The following is a 19,406-nucleotide window of genomic DNA, read 5'->3' as shown; positions in this document are numbered from 1 at the left end:
CCGAGCTCCGTCACCCCTCGGTTCCCACCGGTCCCCTACGCAGAGACCCAACCCAGGCACCTTCCCCCGTAAGTGTCCACCGACTGAAAATAGATCCCGAGTCCTCCCCCGGCACCCCCACCCCCCGCTTCCAATCCTCCCCTTTAAAGGGAGCCACCGGGTGACGCCGGGGGAGTTTGCGGAAGCGCCAACCGCGTCGGGGCCTTGGGCGGATCCCGTGATTGGAACTGGCCCCGCCCCCGGGTCCTCTTCCCCCATTGTGTGAGCGGCTCGGCCCCAGGCCCCGCCCCCTCGCCACCTCCCTCCGGAGGCCCAACCCCTCCCCTCTTTTTCACCCCCCCTTGGCTCATTTCCGGCCGCCGCTGCTACCGCTAGCCTGTAAGGAGGACTCGGCAGAGGGAAGAAACAACAGCCGCCATCTTGTTTGTGTGCTAGGCTGGGGGGGAGAGAGGGCGAGAGGGAGCGGGCCAGAGTGGGCAAGCGGGACGCCGGGCTGAGTGCGAACTGCGAGAGCGAGCGTGCGGAGGGGAGCCGGGCCGGAGAGAGGCGCCGGGGGCCGAGACAGTGGCAGGGGGCCCGGGGCGCACGGGCTGAGGCGACCCCCAGCCCCCTCCCGTCCGCACACACCCCCACCGCGGCCCGGGAGCCGGGCCGGCGTCGACGCCTAGGGGGGACCATTACATAACCCCGCGCCCCGCGGCGCCTTCGCCCGCCGCCGAGGGCGGCCCCGAGCGGAGCCCGGGGGGCGGGCGCTCCCGGCACCTGGCCGCCGGGGGTGGGGGCTGTAGCGGAGGCCGTATTTATTTATTTTCCGCGGGAGAGGAGGGCGAAGGAGGAGAGCGCGGCGCGAGGAGAGGCCGCCTGCGCCGCCCGCCAGAGCGGGCCTCCGCGGTGGGCTCGGCGTCGGCGCGGGCGGGCGGGCGGCGCTGCTCGGCCCGGCCCCCTCGGCCCTCGGTCGGCGAGCTCCGCGCCCGGCGTCCTCGCCGCGCCTCAGCCGCCTGCCGCGCGATGTGAGGCGGCGGCGCCAGCCTGGCTCTCGGCTCGGGCGAGCTCGGCGCGGCCATTAGGGGCCGGTGCGGCGGCGGCGCGGAGCGCGGCGGCAGGAGGAGGGCTCGGAGGGTGGGGGCGCAGGTCCGGGAGGGGGCACCGGGAGGAGGTGAGTGTCTTTCGTCGCCTCCTCCTTTCCCCCCTTTTCGCCCCCGCCTCCTTGTGGCGATGAGAAGGAGGAGGACAGCGCCGAGGAGGAAGAGGCTGATGGCGGCGGCGGAGCTCCGAGAGACCTCGGCTGGGCAGGGGCCGGCCGTGGCGGACCGGGGACTGCGCCTCTAGAGCCGCGAGTTCTCGGGAATTCGCCGCAGCGGCCGCGCTCGGCGGATTTGTCTTCCTGTGCCCTCCTCCGGGCCTGGGCCCAGGCCCGGCCCCTCGCACTTGCCCCTACCTTTTCTATCGAGTCCGCATCCCTCTTCGGCCACCGCGACCCGGCGAAGAGAAAAAGGAACTTCCCCCACCCCCCTCGGGGGCCGGCGGAGCCCCCCAAGCCCACCCCGGGGAGCGGGGCGGGGACCCCGGGCTGAAGAAGAGATTTCCCCAGGATTCTCGTTTTCCTTGCCTGTATCTCCGAAAGAATTAAAAATGGCCGAGAATGTGGTGGAACCGGGGCCGCCTTCAGCCAAGCGGCCTAAACTCTCATCTCCGGCCCTCTCGGCGTCGGCCAGCGATGGCACAGGTTAGTCTCGGGAGCCCTGGCCTTTCACATCCCCCTTAATCTTTGCTGCTCCCTGCACCCTTTTTCTTCCATATTTTCTTCCTTTCTTGTTCTTCCTAGTTCTCTGTTTCTTGATTAATTTTAAAGGTGTTTGAATGAGCTGCTCAAAGACCTCCAGTAGCCCAACCATTTTCTTAGCTTCCTAATACATTCGTTGCAACACTATGTCATATCGATGTGTGTTCTGGAATTAGAGCTCTTGAGTGGTGCTATAGAAATGGCCTTTATTGTTGCTCCCATGCAGTTTAATTTTGGAAATGCCAATGCATTTGTGTGTAAGGGCTTTTAATGCAGTTGGACTTTTAATTTTTTGTTGTTGATAAATGAGGAATTGCCAGTCCTTTCTCTTTGATGGCACTTATTCTATTTGCTGTACTTTCCACTCTTCTTTTTCAAGATTCTCTCTTGGCACAAGATTTTCTGCTGAGAATAAGAGTGTAAAAAATCTTGGTTTTATTTATTTGTGTGTGAGAGATCCACGATTTCTGGTTTGACATGAGGTTTAACGTCAAAACTGAAATTCGATTTGAATTATTTTGCCTACCATTCGTATCTTTTTTTTTTATTTGCTTTAAGAATCAATATGGAGCGCAGTTCATTTTACATCTCCCATTTCTTTGGTGCGAGATCAAAATGTCTGAAACTCTGGGTTTTTAGGTTGGGAGCGAGCAGAGGCATTTTCTTTGCAGTTTGCTGTCACTTTCTCTTTGGGGGGGGAGGCAGAAAAAAGATAACTGATTTTGTGGAGTTATGTACTTGAAAATCAAGATTAGAAGTTGAGAGAGTCCCAGTCATGAACTGCAAACATGAACCGATCATACAAAAGTTTAAAATACGCATTCGGTTTGCATTTGTGTGTTTTTGTCTTTTTATGCTTGAAATGTATTTGGAGATCCAGATTTCAGTTTTGAAAAACTCTGCGAATTCTTTACTTCACTCGGTTGTGGACTAGCTCTTTTGTCAAGAGAAAGTCAGGGAGACTTCCTTCCATCATCCCCTTCTTACACTTAGTTTGGTGCTATCGTGATGGCCCCCGACCTTCTCTTGCTGTCCCAGTTGTTGGAGGTGCCAGGATAATGAAGAGGAAGAATGGCTGGCCATCTGACAGTCCACAAGATGTTCCCCCTTACTACGGAGCATCTCTTTAACTCCCGAGAACAGGCTCAACGTCATCCCTCCATCTGCCAGTGAGAATGCATAATGGAGTGAAGTGTACCCTTTGAGTTGGTAGAGAACTTCTTAAGCATGTTTCTAAGTAGGCTGCACTTCAAAGGGTGAAAATGTAAGGCTATGGCAAGTGCTTTGGATTCTTTGCTTTTATAAAGAAAGATGTATGATGAGTTTAAGATAACCTGCAACAATTCAGGATTTTTGCAGAGTAGCTCTGCTTCGGGCTTGTCACATTGGCAGTGCATGAACTTTGGTCTGTCCTTCTTCCTTGAAGTTTCTGTAGTTTACAGGGGTTTTTTCCCCTCAACCTGTCTTTTTTTTCTCAGAATCCATACATTTATCCGGTGTTGTATTTCTTTGCACTTCCTAAAATGTCATTCAGAAGGATTTTTAGATTACCTTTAGACACGTTTTCTCCTGTAGATTTTTGCGTTGTTTCTTTAGTTTTTGTGTAATTTTTGCTCTTTAGTTTCTGTGTAATGTGGTGATGGATTTTACATTTGAGTTAGCCAGTGACTTGGGATGTCATAGAGAAAACTTTTTTTATGTGCATTGTTTTCATGACTCCTGATTTGAGTAGCTTAGTCTTGGAGTAATGCGAGGCCTGAAATGGTCAGACACCTCTGTTCAGGTGCACTCCTGCGTCCTCCATGTTTGATCTATGTACTTTACCTAACTCATTTTGGTAGTCTCTCACCTGTCTAGTAGACAAAAACTGTTTTGCTACTTGAAATATCTCTGAATAATTATAACAGCCCTAAATGTGTCAAGTGGGTTTTTACAATAAAAAGCCCTCAACATTGAGATTAACTCAATCTTAGTACTAAGAGTTTATCTTACTATTAGTTACCGTTTTCTCAACTTTGTTGTGAGGGTTGATTCCCCACAACCCCCATTATGATTCTCCTCCAGAAATTGTTTGGTGTCCAGTTTTTAATCCTAACCAGTCTGGATTTTTTTTGTAGGGGAGGGTGGACATAAAGAAAATACTGTCCCCCTGTGAACTTATTTCAAGTTGGACACCATTACTTGTTTGTTTGTTTGTTTGTTTTTGCATCCAACAGTATATTGTGTAAGTTTGCAGGCAACTTTTAACGGAGATACTCCACTTTTTAAAACTAAATTTCAAGCCTGTAACTTCTACATTTTGACTTTTGGATATGTGAAATGTGAAAGTAAGTTGTTCCTTGGTACTTGATTGTGAGTTTTATCTAGATCTGGTCAAAATGATCCCCAAATTCTGGACTACAGAAACTTTTTTGTTCAATAATGGAGACTTGCAGCAATTTTAGTAGTGTTTAAGTGTACCCACCAACAACGTTTGCATGTGCCAGCTTTATAGGAGAGAAAACTGGAATCTGATTGGGTTGACATGCCAAAGCATTACAAAACAAATTAGTGTTTAAATCCCAACTGCTGATTTCTAAGGTTACTCACTGATGGCAGAATGAAAATGACTTATGTAGTACCCAAAGATTCCTCCAAAAAAATTTCCAGGTTGACTCAAATGACTTGAATTAAGTTCAAGTTCTATGTGTTGGAATGGAGAGAAGGAGACTTATTTTTTAGCTTTTGCATCTTTATGTTCCTGTCTCAATATTTGCACTTGATCCATTGAAAATTTTATTTCACCTGTACGGTTAGGTCAAAACTATTCGATAAATCAAATGACTTTCTTTTTTACCCCCTACTCCCAAAAAAAGATCATGAAAGCCATTTGTAAAAATTTTTTGGTAAAATTATTGACCAGAAAAGTTAACAGGTAAGTCCTGGAAATAGTTCTTGAACCTATTTCTAGTAATAACCTGAGTGATGGAAATGATGAGGATGACATGTTGCTTTCGTTGCTCACTGGATGTGTTCTGTCACTGCTTTGTAAACACAATACTGTATACACTTAAGGAGCAGACTCTGGAGAGATGGGTGACAGCTTTACAATCTGGCATATTAGATAGGGGAAAGATCCTTCTGGTCTTGGTACAGTTTTGTAGCCCTCCTCTGTATTTTTGTGTCAGAATTAGCTTGGATTTTACGCTTATTTTCATTTCAAAGGCACAGGATAGATAGTATATAAAATATAACTGCGTTTTGCCTACTAGATTAACGGACACAGTAGAAAAGTGGCAAGGAATTTTTTAAATGTCAGTTTTACTTTCTCAAAACCATTGTGTATTAGTGGCTTATCATCAGTAACCAGAATGTTTTTGGTGGAGGCCATTTCTTTTTCAGCTCTTAAACTTATGATGTTTTAATTTTATTTTTTGGGCATGAGTGTTTGCATTGTAGAGTACTGCTTCTGGAGTTTTTCAGTTATGGCTTATTGGTCCGGTGAGGTATCACAGACCTCAGTGTTAAATTGCAAAACATTTTACCAAGTGCCTTGAACTCTGGCAGTTGTTATTCTCGAGGCTTTGTAAGTTCATTTATAGGGCTTCAAGAAGGCTCTCTGTGATTGATAGTGAGATAAAGTGACTTTTGTTAAGTCATAAATTTTGTATGTGTTACAATGTGGATGCCTTTTTCCAGAAGGAGTTCATGTTCTGTTGCAGAGGTAAGAAATGTATTGGCATGTCCAGTGAATGGATGATGGGAAGGAGGAAGGGATTTCTGCCTTGGTTGCCTTTTGGCATTATTTTCTGTTTTATTCTTTGCTTTTCTACGTTCTCCTTAGTCTTTTCTATAAAAAGGATGGAAAAATTGAAAGAAGAAGTTGAAAATTAGTGTGTAGTGGTGTTCGTTAGGGACATTAAGTGGTATATAGGAAAGGAAAAAAAAGAGTAGGAAGAGTGTTGCAGACACAAGTGGGAGTGTAAAATGCTTTTTCCTGGTATATTTACAGAAACAATTCAGGAGTTATTCTGCCAATTCATACACCCAACAGTTAATGGGAAAATAAGACATGCTTCTTTTGTGTGTTTTTTGAGATTTCAGGGTTTCCTCCTCTGAGAATTTCTGAAGTTGAATTTTTTTAGTGTGGCAAATATCAGTGAAATCAATGGGCAAATTGAAACGTAAATTATACCAAGTGTAAAATTTTAAAACATTGAATTTTGCAGATGCTTTTTTTTCATGTAGTGGATGGTACTTTTCTTCTAAAATTTTAATGGGAAATTTTTATCCCCCAATTCTCCAAAAAAGATTTAAGAGAATAAATATTAATTGAGGTGTTAAGCCTCTTCTGAACAATTTCAGTATCATTTGTTTTTAGCTATAGATCTTTTTTTTTTTTTAAGAAATGCCCAAAAAGGTAATTGGGTAATCTAGTTGAGAGAGAAAAATTTAAACTACTGAAAAAAAGTGAGTGGTTAAGAGAATTGGTTTTGGAGTCACACTAGTAAAGTTCAGATCCCAGACTTGGCTTTATTATCTGTGAACCTTGGGCCTCTTACTTGACCTCTCTGTCTCAGCTTCCTCACCTGTAGTACTACCCACCTTATAGGATTGTGGTGAAGAATAAATGAGAATTCTCTTTATCAGATGCCTAGAGTAGTGCTTGCTGCAGTCTGTGCTCATTGTGTTAACTGTTTTTAACCTTACTGCTAAATACACAAAAGAAAAAAATAGCAGTGATAGGTTTTTCTTTATGGCTATATAGACAGACCGGATAGAGGGAAAGCCAAGTGCATGAGTTTCAGAGAGTAGTCTTAGAAGTAGGGCTTATGGTGCAGTTAGCCTGTACATCATCTACTGAAAGATTGTTTTTTTGAGAATATAAGGATATGGCAGGAGAGATTTAAAAAAGAATGAAAGTACTATGTATGCTGTCACATAGGGTGTCTTGTATATGTAAATAATTGAAATGAAAATCAACAAATAAACTTAAGGCATAATGAGAAATCAGAAAGCAGATTGTTCTTATTGGAAATGCTCAAGTTAAGAATGGCTTTTTGCTACAGAAGTTTGTAGTTGAGCACTATTTTTTCTATTTTTTATTTGCTTATCTGTGTCTTAGAAGAAGACTTTCCTATGAAGGAGAAGGAAGAAAGGTAGAAAGGAGCAGTGCAGTGGTTTTCGAGTTTTTTTGACCACACCCAAGTAAGAACTGCATTTTATGTGGAGAAGCAGAAACCCTGTCTCAGCCAGTGAACAAACAGTACTTACTCTTACTACTTGTAATGTTTTCTGTTGCATTTCTTTTTTTTTTTTTTTTAAGTGCTGGTTGGGACCTGCTGTATTAATTTCATGACCCACTATTGGCTTGTGACCCACAATTTGAAAAATACTGGCTTTGGAAGAGCTGACAAGCTGGCAGTTGTCCTGTATTGGACCAACATTTTTTGTATACTGGGCATTTATCCTCAGTACAGGGAATACTCTGTTAATCCGGACAGACATAGACCCTTCCTTCCTGGAGTTTATAGATAAGGAGAGGAGAGCGACATTTAAGTCTGATGTGACCGGCATTGTATTTGGGAAGTACAGTGTACAGTGGGAGAAACAGGGGGACCTAACCTGTAACAACTGTTACTTTGGTGGCTGTCTTTGAGGAATTGGTGTCTGATCTTGGGATCTGAAGGATTAGTTAGGGTTAGTAAGAGTGAACTCAGGCTGGGAACAAGAGAGTAGGGCCTGTTCAGGGAACCTCTCAGTTGCATCTGGCTGTGGGAATAGCAAGACATAGGACCATAGAGGTGAGCAACGGGCCAGTCTTGCAGGGTTTATAATGCTTATTGGCGTTTAGACTTCATTTTAGCTTTTAAATGGATGGGGCAGAATTGTATCTTAGATGATTGACTAAAGTGAGGAGTGGTTTGGAAAGGAACAGGAAAAACAGAAGCCGGGAGCCCAGTGAGATGGCTGTTTTAGGATAGCAGCTGTGATGAGGGTGGCCTGGATTAGTAGATGGAAAGAAGTGAAAAGATTTGAGGGAAAGTGGGTGGTCAGCAGGACTTGGTGGGTAATTAGATATTGGGATAATGCGATAGACGAATCAGTGATAATTCCCAAGCTTCAAGTTTGGACAGCTGGATTGGTGAGGATGCCATTTATTAAGATAGCAAACATAGGAAGACAAGTATTTGTGTATAGATGTAGTGGGGAGGGTTATGATGAGTTAAATTTTGGACATTTTGAAGTGGTGTGATTCTCTCAAATTGAGTACTCACTGTTTTCATTTGGTGTGCCTTTCTCTCATTTCAGCCAACAAACATTGACTATCCACCAAGTTTTAGGCACTTGGAAGGTAAAAATGAATCAAGATGCAGTTTCTGTTCTCAAAGCCTTTAGGATCTGGTGGGATTGGTATACATGTACAGACAGTTTTCCCATAAGTTATAGTCTGATAAGTTTTTTAAAATGCTCTGCTTAAAGGCCAAGGGTAGAGATTATTTCTGACAGAGTGGGTTTGGAGTATTGGGGGAAAACTTCATAGAAAAAAATATGTATTTGAATGGAGGTAGGAGAGCTTGAAGGTAACTTACGTTTTCTTAGAAGTAGGGAAAATTGAAAGAGTATTTGAGATATAACATGCAAGTACTTCTGGTGTAACTGAAACATGGACTGTATGTATGGTGGAATGTTTTCATGGGAGAGAGATGGAAAAGGATGTTGGGGTCCTATTATGAAAAGACAGAAAGATACTAAGGAATTTGACGTTAATCTTACCATCAGGGTAAAAATTTCATGACCAGCAGAGTGATATACGATCAGGGAAAGGGGAAAGACTAATTCTGGTGACACAGTTACAGGATCAGTAGTAGGGAGAGAACCTAATGGTGGGAAGACTGAGGGTATGTCATTTATCTCTTCAAATACACTTATCTTTTGCCTTGGAAGTTTTTGGTAAATTGTAATTACCAGTCAAAGTGGATTGTTTATCTTTTTTTTTTTTTAAGATTTTATTTTTCCTTTTTCTCCCCAAAGCCCCCCGGTACATAGTTGTATATTCTTAGTTGTGGATCCTTCTAGTTGTGGCATGTGGGATGCCGCCTCAGCGAGGCTCGATGAGCGGTGCCATGTCCGTGCCCAGGATTCGAACCAATGAAACGCTGGGCCGCCTGCAACAGAGTGCGCGAACTTAACCACTTGGCCACGGGGCTGGCCCCCTTATCTACTTTTTTTTTTAAGATCCAAGTTTTGTTTACCAGTTGTCATAAATGTAAAAAATACAGCAGATAACTCAAAAACATCCATTCCTTTTTCTTTACAGGTATGAAATCTTTAGGAGGTGCTGCTTTTTTAAGAGATGGTATATCTTCATCATCTGGGATCCCCTATAGACATTCCCTTGGAGCAAACTCTAGTCCAGCAAACCAGTCTTAGCCTCACTGCAAAGCTTCTCACAAGCTGATATTACTAGTCAAAATAAGAAATGATCAGTGGTAGTCAAGATACCCTGCAGTTTAGGTTTACTATAAACATGTCATTGAGTTGATTCTTAAGGTGGGATTTTAATAAATAATACTGTCTTCATCTTTTAGTTAATTTCACACCAAATGTCACTATATTAATATATTGATAAAGAGAAAGGCAAAGAGTCAGTGTAAAACATCAAAACGTTAGCCCCAGGTCACATTCTTGATAGGTTATGGCACTCTATCTCTGTTTACATTTTGAGACCTAACTTAAATGTGTTGGGGTTAAGAATCAACTCAAGTCAATCACTTCCCAAAGTGTAGATACATCTTTTTTTTTTTGGTAAGGAATATTGGCCCTTACCTAACATCCATTGCCAGTCTTCCTCCTTTTGCTTGAAGAAGGTTGTTGCTGAGCTAACATCTGTGCCAGTATTCCTCTGTTTTGTACATGGGATGCCTGCACAGCATGACTTGATGAGCAGTGTGTGGGTCCACGCCTGGGATCCAAACCCAGGAACCCCTGGCCGCCAAAGTGGAGGGCGCGAACCCAACCACTATGCTGCCAGGCTAGCCCCAGATACATCTTTTGATGTCACGGTTGCAGGACAATGTTAAGAACACATATTTTGAAATTTGCTTGTGCCTTTGCCCCTTGATTCTATTGGATTTCAAAATTTAACAGCTGCCAACATGCGTAGTTACGGGATCCTCTATAACTTAATATTGATTATTATCTTTGATCCAAATTTGTATATAACTCACAGGTCGTTTCCAGTTGTTTTGGAAAGTATTAGAAGTTTTACCTGTCTTTCCAGCATGACTGTTTCATTTAATTTTCTCAAATGTTCCTTAGTTTTAAGTGTTTATGCATCTTTCTTTCCTTGGTAGGTAAGTAGTTTATGATAAGATTAATTCAGCTTCATCTACAGAGTATTAAAATACTATTTTTTAAATAAAGTACTGAATGAAGGTTAGGAAAGTTGTTTTAACCTGGTAAATTCATAAAGTTTGCAAAATTGCATCATTTCAAAGTCTGCGGTGTTTCAAAATGTCATGCTTTTTAAGTACCCAAAACATCTGAGTTAATGTAAGAGTAGGAGTGCCCCAAACCAATAAGAACGAGAGATTTTTGGTTATTTTGGTGAGATAGGTTATTTCAGTTTCTAGCCAAACTGTTAGCAGAATTACTAAAGTTCATGTAGATTTGACTATCTCCTTTTTTTTTCTTTTTCTTTTTTTTTTCTTGGTCAGGAAGATTGTTGCTGAGCTAACGTCTGTGCCAGTTTTCCTCTGGTTTTTTTTTTCCTTTTTCTTCCCAAAGCCCCCCGGTACATAGTTGTATATTCTTCGTTGTAGGTCCTTCTAGTTGTGGCATGTGGGACGCTGCCTCAGCATGGTTTGATGAGCAGTGCCATGTCTGCACCCAGGATTCGAACCAACGAAACACTGGGCTGCCTGCAGCGGAGCGCGCGAACTTAACCACTTGGCCATGGGGCCAGCCCCAATTTTCCTCTATTTTATGTGGGATGCCACCACAGTGTGGCTTGATGAGTCGTGTGTAGGTCCACACCCCGGATCCAAACCTGCAAACCCTGGGCCACCAAAGCAGAGCGTGCAAACTTAACCACTATGCCACTGGGAAGCCCCTCTATCCTTATTTTTTTAAACCTCAAGTTCCTCTCCTGGGCTGGGGGCTCTTAGTGTTCGGATCTCTGCCCACCTCATCACTCACTTTGCTCCCCCTACTTTGAATTCTTTGAGTTGCTGAACTGGCTGAGCTTTAGGTTGTTCACATGCTATTCTCTTTCTCTCCACTCTTCCACTTGTCCACCTCCTACTCATCCTCTGGCCTCACCACTGGGTTAGATGGAAGAAAGGTTTTGAGATTGGAATGTTCATTTTATAAAAACATTTTAATGCCACAGAGAAAACTATCTGAAAGGAAGACAATAAATGGGTGGATTCTGTCTTCTAAGTGGATACTTGGGAATTGACTCATTTTAGAATAATTAGTATGGGTATTTTGCTTAATGTCACAGTCAGGAGCAGAACTGAGTTTCTGACTTCAGTTTTACTGAAATATGAAAATAAGCCTGTTAATTCAGCAAATAATGTTTGAGTCTTCTAAGTGGGAAAAAATGTCTAACTGGAAGAGATACTGTTAAACAGTCAAATTATATTTTGAGCCAAAATTATTTCAATTTTAAGTTTTGCATCGTAGTTAGTGACTAAAAAAGAAATCTTTTATTTATGCTCACAGACAATAGAATGTTTGGGATTATATCGTTAATTATCCTAATTTTGAAGGTTATGCTTCATTTGTACATTTCCTGGTGGATAATATTTGTCTCATTTCTCATACATCATGGAATTGTCTTGATCTTTTGATTTTGAAAAGGCTAAGTGAACCAAGTATGTATTTTACAAGAGATTGTATGGTTAAATCTGCTGTGAGGACCACAGCAATACAGAAGACACCAAGGGTGACCTACAGAACCAGGATGTAATAATGAAAGGATGTTTTGACTCAACACTAGTTTCCCACATGTTCAGTCCAAATTCATTTTTGTTTAAATTGTCGCATTTCTAATACACGGTCCATTGGATAAACCTCATGTATTATGCTAAACTTTTCAAATCAGATTTAAATGTCTGTCAGTCACATTTTGCATCGCTATATTTAGACTGAATGTACACTCAGATGAAGAAACATTTTCCTCAAAGTCGTTTTGTGTTTGAGCATCTTTAAATGCCTATGAGAACTTGTCAACAAACTATGTGGTTGAAATAGCCTGCTGATGATGTTGATTGGTTGATATTTTAGAAAGTAAGCAGGAAATGTCTTACTAGAGATAGTCAGAGTTCATTCATTTCATCAGTTGTTTGTGATACTGTTTTGTAATATTTGCCATAGGATAGTTTAAAGGTAATGGAATAAAATTCAGACTTAGAAATTTCTAATTAAGGTGGGGGGGGAAGCAAATTAAATATAAGAGCTCATACTTGGTGTTTTACTTTCTTATCTCCCACTTCTAAATCCACTGCAGTCTTGCTTTTGCTCTTTACAACTCCACTGAGCTGCTCTTACCTAGATTACTAAATATCTCCTATTATCTACATTCAGTGAATTCGCTCTGGAGCATGGGACACCATTAACATTTCCTTCTTGGAACCTGGTGTCCAGGACAGTATTCCTGGTGGACAGGCTGGAGAATGTTGGGTTTTAGCATCCTTTACTGATTAAGATCATTGTCCCTTAAATACTGGCATTTCCACTGGCCCCCTTATTGTCCTATGGTGACAAGCACATTTCTCCCACGTTGCCACGTATTCCTTTGATTGCCCATCTAGATAACGGTACCGCTATACTCTTAGGTTGTCCAAGCCAGAAACTTAGGAGTCATTCTTGTCTTTTTCTTTTCTCTTAACCCTCCACCTGTAGTCAGAGAGTTCTTTTGATTGGCCTCTTTGATGCCTCTGCCCCTTTAGTACTTCTCCAGACAGAAGCTCCAGACTTCAGTGCGAGCTTTCTTTATTTCTCCAGCAGCAGCTTCCTAACCAGTCTTCCTGACCCTGGATTTGTCTGTCTGATTCATTGTTCTTCCTGTTTGCCTTAGTGGGCTCTAATAAATGCAGATTTGTTCATAGCGTATTTCTACTTGAAATTCTTCAGTAGATCAGTGTTCTCTCTAGAATAAAAATCTCACACTGTTATGTTACAGGAGCCTCTAGGTTGCTGCTTCTATTTGTTGAACATCTAAATTTTATTCGGCTGATCTGAACTGATCCCTGTGAAGGGCAAGTTGAGCCTTAGAAGATGATTTATTTGAACCTTTATTTTTTCCGTTTCCTTAAAAGAAAAGGGAGAACCTAAGGAGCTCACTAAAGAGGCATGGAATTGAGGCTGGTCAGTACTGAAACCCACTATTGAATAGGATTTGTTTAAATTATGACATATAAAATTTTCATTATTTTTCCCCTTGCATCTTCATACATAATGCTTTTCGTTCGAGACTTGCTTTTTTACTAGTTTTAGACCACTAGGTTTTATTTTCTGTTTGTGACAAACTTTGGCTAAAGACATTATCTCTTATTTTAGTAGCCTTTTTACAATATGCTGCTCATGAACTTGCTACCAGGTTTTTTCCTAGGAAAACCTTGCAGAAAGTTCTAGTGGGGAAGGATTTGAAATTTGATGGCTAAAATGAAATCCACATACCAGGTTTTTGAGCTTTAGTACTCTTAACTCTACCAGTATAGAATTGATTATTTACAGTTTGAGTAATTTTCCTTAGTCTGGAAATATTTAAATTTTGTTAAAAAATTGTTTTCTCAATTTAAAATGTTTAGAAAAGTTATGGTTCTCATAATGTTCAATAATCTAAAAAAACTGCTAAAAATGAAGGTTGTTTGCTTACTTACATAGAGCATTGGCTTGGGACCCAGGGGACTTTAATAGGGTCTTGATTCAACAACGAAACAGTGTAATCTCGGGGAAACTTTTCAAATTTAGGCTCTCCCTGGAAGGGGCAGTGTTCTTTTTCTTTTTTCCTTTCTTTCTTTCTTTCTTTCTTTTTTTTTTTTTTTTGGAGGAAGATTAGCCCTGAGCTAACATCTGCCACCAATTCCTCTTCTTTTTGCTGAGGAAGACTGGCCCTGAGCTAACATCCATGCCCATCTTCCTCTGCTTTATATGTGGGACACCTGCCACAGCATGGCTTGACAAGTGGTACATGGGTCTGCACCCTGGATCCAAACTGGTGAACCCCAGGCTACCAGAGTGGACCATGTGAACTTAACCGCTGTGCCACTGGGCTGGCCCCGGGGCAGTGTTCTAAGAGGCCTGAGGAGGATGGATCTTCATCATCCCAATTCCTCTTCAGCCAGCACTGTTGTGCTTTTCATTTTCTCATGTTTCCAGGTGTACACTGTAGTACATGATTCCTTGCTCTGCCCCACCTGGTATATAACTTTAAAAAAGAGTGTTAATAAATTTACTCATTTATATTACACATTTATATACTTTAGAATCTGTCTTTTAGAATCTTTGAGAACCACCTCATTGATTCTTAAAACAACTCCATGAGGGAGGTAAAATAACTTTTGATGGAAGAGGTAACTTGAGCTCACAGTTAGAAAGTGACAGCTAGATGAGGCAAGGGAACCAAAAGAATAAACGCATGGGACTGCATCAAAATAAAAAGCTTCTGCACAGCAAGGGAAACATCAACAGAATGAAAAGACCACCTAACAATTGGGAGACAATGTTTGCAAACCATATATCCGATAGGGGGTTAATATCCAAAATATATAAAGAATTCATGCATCTCAACCAAAAAAAAACCCCAAACAACCCAATTAAAATATGGGCAAAAGATCTGAACATTTTTCCAAAGAAGCTATAAAGATGGTAAAGAGGCACATGAAAAGATGTTCAGCATGACTAATAATCAAGAAAATGCAAATCAAGCCTACAATGAGATATCACCTCGTGCCCATCAGACTGGCTATAACTAACAAGACGAGAAGTAACAAGTATTGGAGAGGATGTGGAGAAAAGGGAACCCTCACCCACTGCTGGTGGGAGTGCAAACTGGTGTAGCCACTACAGAGAACAGTATGGAGATTCCACATAAAATTATGAATAGAACTACCATATGATCTAACTATTCCACTGCTGAGTATTATCCAAAGAACACGAAAACACAAATGTGTAAGGATATACACACCCCTATGTTCATTGCAACATTATTCACGATAGCCAAGACTTAGAAGCAATCTAGGGTGCCCATCAAGGGATGAATGGATAAAGATGTGGTATATATACACAATGAAATACTACTCAGCCATAAAAAAAGATGGGATCTTGCTATTTGCGACAGCATGGATGGACCGTGAGGGTATTAATGTTAAGCGAAATAAGTTAGGGGAAGAAAGTCACATACTCTGTGATCTCACTCATAAAGGGAAGATTAAAAACAGCAAACACACAGAAACAGATTGGATTGGTGGTTACCAGAGGGGAAGGGGGGAGGGAGGAGGGCAAAAGGGGTGATTAGGCACACGTGTATGATGATGGATGGTAATTAGTCTTTGGGTAGTGAACATGATGTAGCTTACACAGAAATCGAAATATGAGGTACACCTGAAATTTGTATCATATTATAAATTAGTATTACCTCAATAAAAGTAAATAAAAATAAAAAAGGAAAGTGACAGCTAGATGAAGTCAGCTTGTAGAATTGGATTTAAATCCAAGTATTTAGACTCCTTATGCAGTGTCAAGTTAGATACCAGTAATGGCTGGTGACATTTAGGAATCATGAATGTCCAGAACTTTGAGGCACAATCAAAATAGCTTAGGAGTAATGATGTCAGTTAATGATACCTAGTGAAATGATAGAGTCTGTTTGATCAGAGGTCAAAGTCTATCTGACTTTTTTTTTTACAGTCTTCCAAATTTAATCAATACAGTATTTGAAAATAAAAGGCCTTAAGTGGAGGTAAGAAAACTTTTAGGAAGTTATAAATATTCAGTCAGATATGAATAATTATAATGTGCAATTGTAGAATTTCTAGAAACATTTGTTATCAGATTCATTCTGTGAGCATGTTCTAGATGGTATGAGAGATGTAAATATCTATTAAATGAGATTCTTATCCTTCGGATACTTATAATTTGGTAAAGAAGATGCATACAAATCTTTAGCTATAACAAAAGAGAGATGATATGAAGTGCATAGTTGAAGTTGTAACAAAGTGAGCCATCTTGGGAAACAGGAGTATTAGGAATAATTTTTGAGTTGAAACTAAGTGGGTCTCTTGTAGTAGTAACTACAGTTAGGTCTGTTGAAAGTACTGGATTGCCGATAAAAAAGAAAAACCCTATAACCTTTATTTTCCAAGTCTACCAATGTAAAGCCGCCTGTCTCCTTCACAGTGGAGCTTAACTTTGTGATGTGATGTTAAATGTTTTGCATAAGCATGAAACAGCAACCAAGTACAGCAGATTTGGCTGCAGTACAGGTTAAATTAAAATCCTCAAGATTCTAGAGCCTAGAATAAGACTTCTGTATTACTGAAGTTGATTTCTCCTCAGTGAACTCTGCATATGTGGCTGTTATCTACTTCTGAGATTGTTGAGAGGATTACGAAGAATATTACAGTTATTGAGGTGTGAAGACCAGTGCCTGACACATTGAAAATACCTGATAAAAGTTTGCTCTCATTATTATAAGGTAGTCTTGTCCTGTAATAGGGTAATAATTCCATTGAATAATAATAATAGATAATATTTTCATGGTGTTTAATATGTGCCAGGCACTGTCCTAAATACTTTTCATATATTAACTCATTTAATCCTTACGAATAACCTATGAAATAGGTACTTTCCTATTATGGAAAGGTGGAAACTAGGTTTTTTTGTGTATACTTTGGAATCATCTTGTCTGATTCCCTGAAAAACTGTTAGGATTTTGGTTGGCATTGCATTGAATCTATAGATTAATATTGGGGAAGAATTGATGTCTTTAATATTCAGGATTTGTACTCAGATTATTCTAATTAGGTAGTCTTTCACAACACGTATTTTATGATAACATAATATCAGATTTTTTTCTGTTTCCCCATGTTATCCTAAATTGTATTTTAAAAATTATTTCCTTTTGTTGCTGATGTACGAAAATGCAATTTAATTTGTTTGCACTATTTCCAGTTCTTTGTTTGGATTTTCTGTGTTGATATATCATCTGCATACAGTGTTGTGCTTTGTCCTTTCCAGTCATTTTACTTGTAATTTTTCTTGTATTATTGCTTTGGCTAGATAATCCTATACTGCTGAATAGAACTGGCTTTCGTGGGTATCTGTCTTGTTCTGATGCTGAAGACACTGCTTTTAACGTTGGTCCATTAGGCATATTTGCTGTCAGTTTTTAGGTTTTAGAAGAAACCTTTTTATCAATTTAAGTTCCTGTCAGTTTCTTGAGTGCTGTTTTGTTTTGTTTATTGGATTGGGTATGGAATCCAGTGCTTTTTCTTGCAACCATTGAGATGAATCGTATATTTTCTTTCTCCTTTGTTAATATGGTGAGTGACATTTATAAATGTTCTAAGGTTCTAATACAGATCCCTTCCCCCTGGATTCCTGAGATTATCCCAATTTGATCACGATATTACATTTTTAAAACAGTGATTAATTTGGTTTGCTCATTTTTTAAGGATTCTTCTATGTTCATGATTTTCTTTTCTTGTACTGACCATGTGTGATTTTTAGAATATTCTTCCTATTTTCTAGAAGTGTTTGTGTAAGGTTGAATTGTCTTTTCCTTGAAAGTTCAGTAGGGCATGCATGTAAAAACACTTAGATCAGATGTTTTCTCTGTGGAAAGATTAAGCAATAATTCATTTTCTTTAATAGTAATAGGGTTATTCAGACTTGCCGTATCTTCTTCTTTTAAACTTTTTTAAATGGGAAATTTCAATTTAATAGAATAGTGTAAGGAACTCCCATGGGCCTGTTACTTCAAGTTACCAGTATTTTTGCACCATTCCCTCTCCTCTTTTTTTTTTGCTGGAGTGCTTTAAAGCAAGTCCCAGACATGTCATTTCACCAGAAATACTGCAATATATGTCTCTCAGTTAAAAGGATTTATTTTAACATAGTCACTATGCTATTATCACACCCACCAAAATTAATAATTTTGTAGTATTACCCATCACTCAGTCCGTGTTTATGTTTCCTTGATTCTCTTCTTAAAATATGTTTTTACAGTTGGTTTGAATCAGGAGCCAAACAAGCTATATCTGGTTGTTGAATCTCTGATAATTTCTCCCATTCTCCTTTTTTTTTTCCTTTTATGCAGTTGATTTGTTGGAGAATCTGGGAGATTTATCCCTGATAATTTTTTTTAATTAAGGTTTGGTGAGTATTTTCTCAGGAATTTATCTTTTTTTGTCTCTTCAATTTTTTTGCATCAAGTTGATTAGTGGCATTGCTTTCTCTTTTTAATTTCTTTTTCCTTAACCTTCCCACAAGTTTATCTTTCATTTCTCTTCAAAGAACCACCTCTGGTTTTTGATACCCTTTCAGTTGTATCTCTTTTTCTCTTGTGTTGATAATTGCTTTTTATCTGTCATCATCATCTTCCTATTCTTTTTATAACATAATAACCTGGATACTTATTTTTGTTTTATTTTCTAACATAAGCCTTTAAGTTTTGAAATGTCATATTTTTATTACTCAGTTTCTTTTGTGATTTCCTCTTTATCACTTATGTATATGTGTTTTTTAAATTTCTAAATGGCTAGAGATTATTTTAGTTTTTTCCTAGAAATTCAACACTAAAAATATGCTGATAGAATATTTCTTTGTATACTTTAGGGGAAAAGTAGAATGCAAAATCTCTCAAAGTATGTATAATCCCAGTTTTGTGAGTTATGTAAATAGAAAGAAATGATGAGGGAAATATATCAGTATATTAAGCAATTGTCTTTGAGTAGTGGTGTCAGATAAATTTTATTTGAAACTTTATTTATATTCCAAAACTATTCATAAGGCACAATTTATTTTTGCAATGGAGGGGCACATAGGATTCTTCAAAAGGAAAGAAAATAGTTCTGTAAAAGTCTCCTCTCTAAATCATGTCTTGAGATCCTGGGATGCAATTCAATTCAATTAAAATATGACTGGATGCTTAATTGTGTTGGGCATTAGGCAAGGAGTTGGTGTATAAGTGGTAAGACATGTCCTTCCCAAAGAAGTACAGTCTGGGTGCATGAGTGGGGTGGGGGTTGGTGAGGGAGAACAGATGGCGGGGGGAAGAGAGAGAGAGAGAGACAGACGCAGATAATTTCAGTGCCATGATAGAAGGGCACATAGAGGAAGAGTTGTACTTAGAAACTGAGGTTAATTGGACCAAGTAGATCGTTATTAAAGTGGTATCTTGTCTTCAGGGGATAGACTATTTTTTAATAGGGTAATCAGTTGTAGATTCAAGTATATTTAATCATTAAATACCCAGTAATGCCTTTTTAATGTGAAAACTACTTGAAGAATTAAAAGGAAGGAAAACTCAAACATCTCGATCTCTATATAAAGGGTCAATGCTGTTAACAGGTCAAACCAGGGACAGGTTTGCCCTTCCAGGGGCATTTAGTGCTAACTGGAGACAATTTTC

General features: G+C 40.1%; 1 protein-coding gene across 3 annotated transcripts in view; it reads left to right on the top strand.

Annotated features, from left to right (window-relative positions):
* Positions 1-381: 381 nt before the first annotated feature.
* Positions 382-19,406, top strand: part of EP300 (E1A binding protein p300) — a 74,491-nt gene continuing 55,466 nt past the window's right edge. For all 3 annotated transcript variants that reach the window (XM_046646023.1, XM_046646024.1, XM_046646022.1), the window contains exon 1: positions 382-1,726. In XM_046646023.1, the coding sequence (XP_046501979.1) occupies positions 1,633-1,726 (94 nt within the window). In that variant the 5' untranslated portion in view covers positions 382-1,632. The remainder of the gene's footprint in view (positions 1,727-19,406) is intronic.

Source organism: Equus quagga, chromosome 19 (genome assembly GCF_021613505.1).
Source record: "Equus quagga isolate Etosha38 chromosome 19, UCLA_HA_Equagga_1.0, whole genome shotgun sequence".
NCBI classification, from domain to species: domain Eukaryota; kingdom Metazoa; phylum Chordata; class Mammalia; order Perissodactyla; family Equidae; genus Equus; species Equus quagga.
This window is presented reverse-complemented; position numbering and strand designations above follow the sequence as displayed.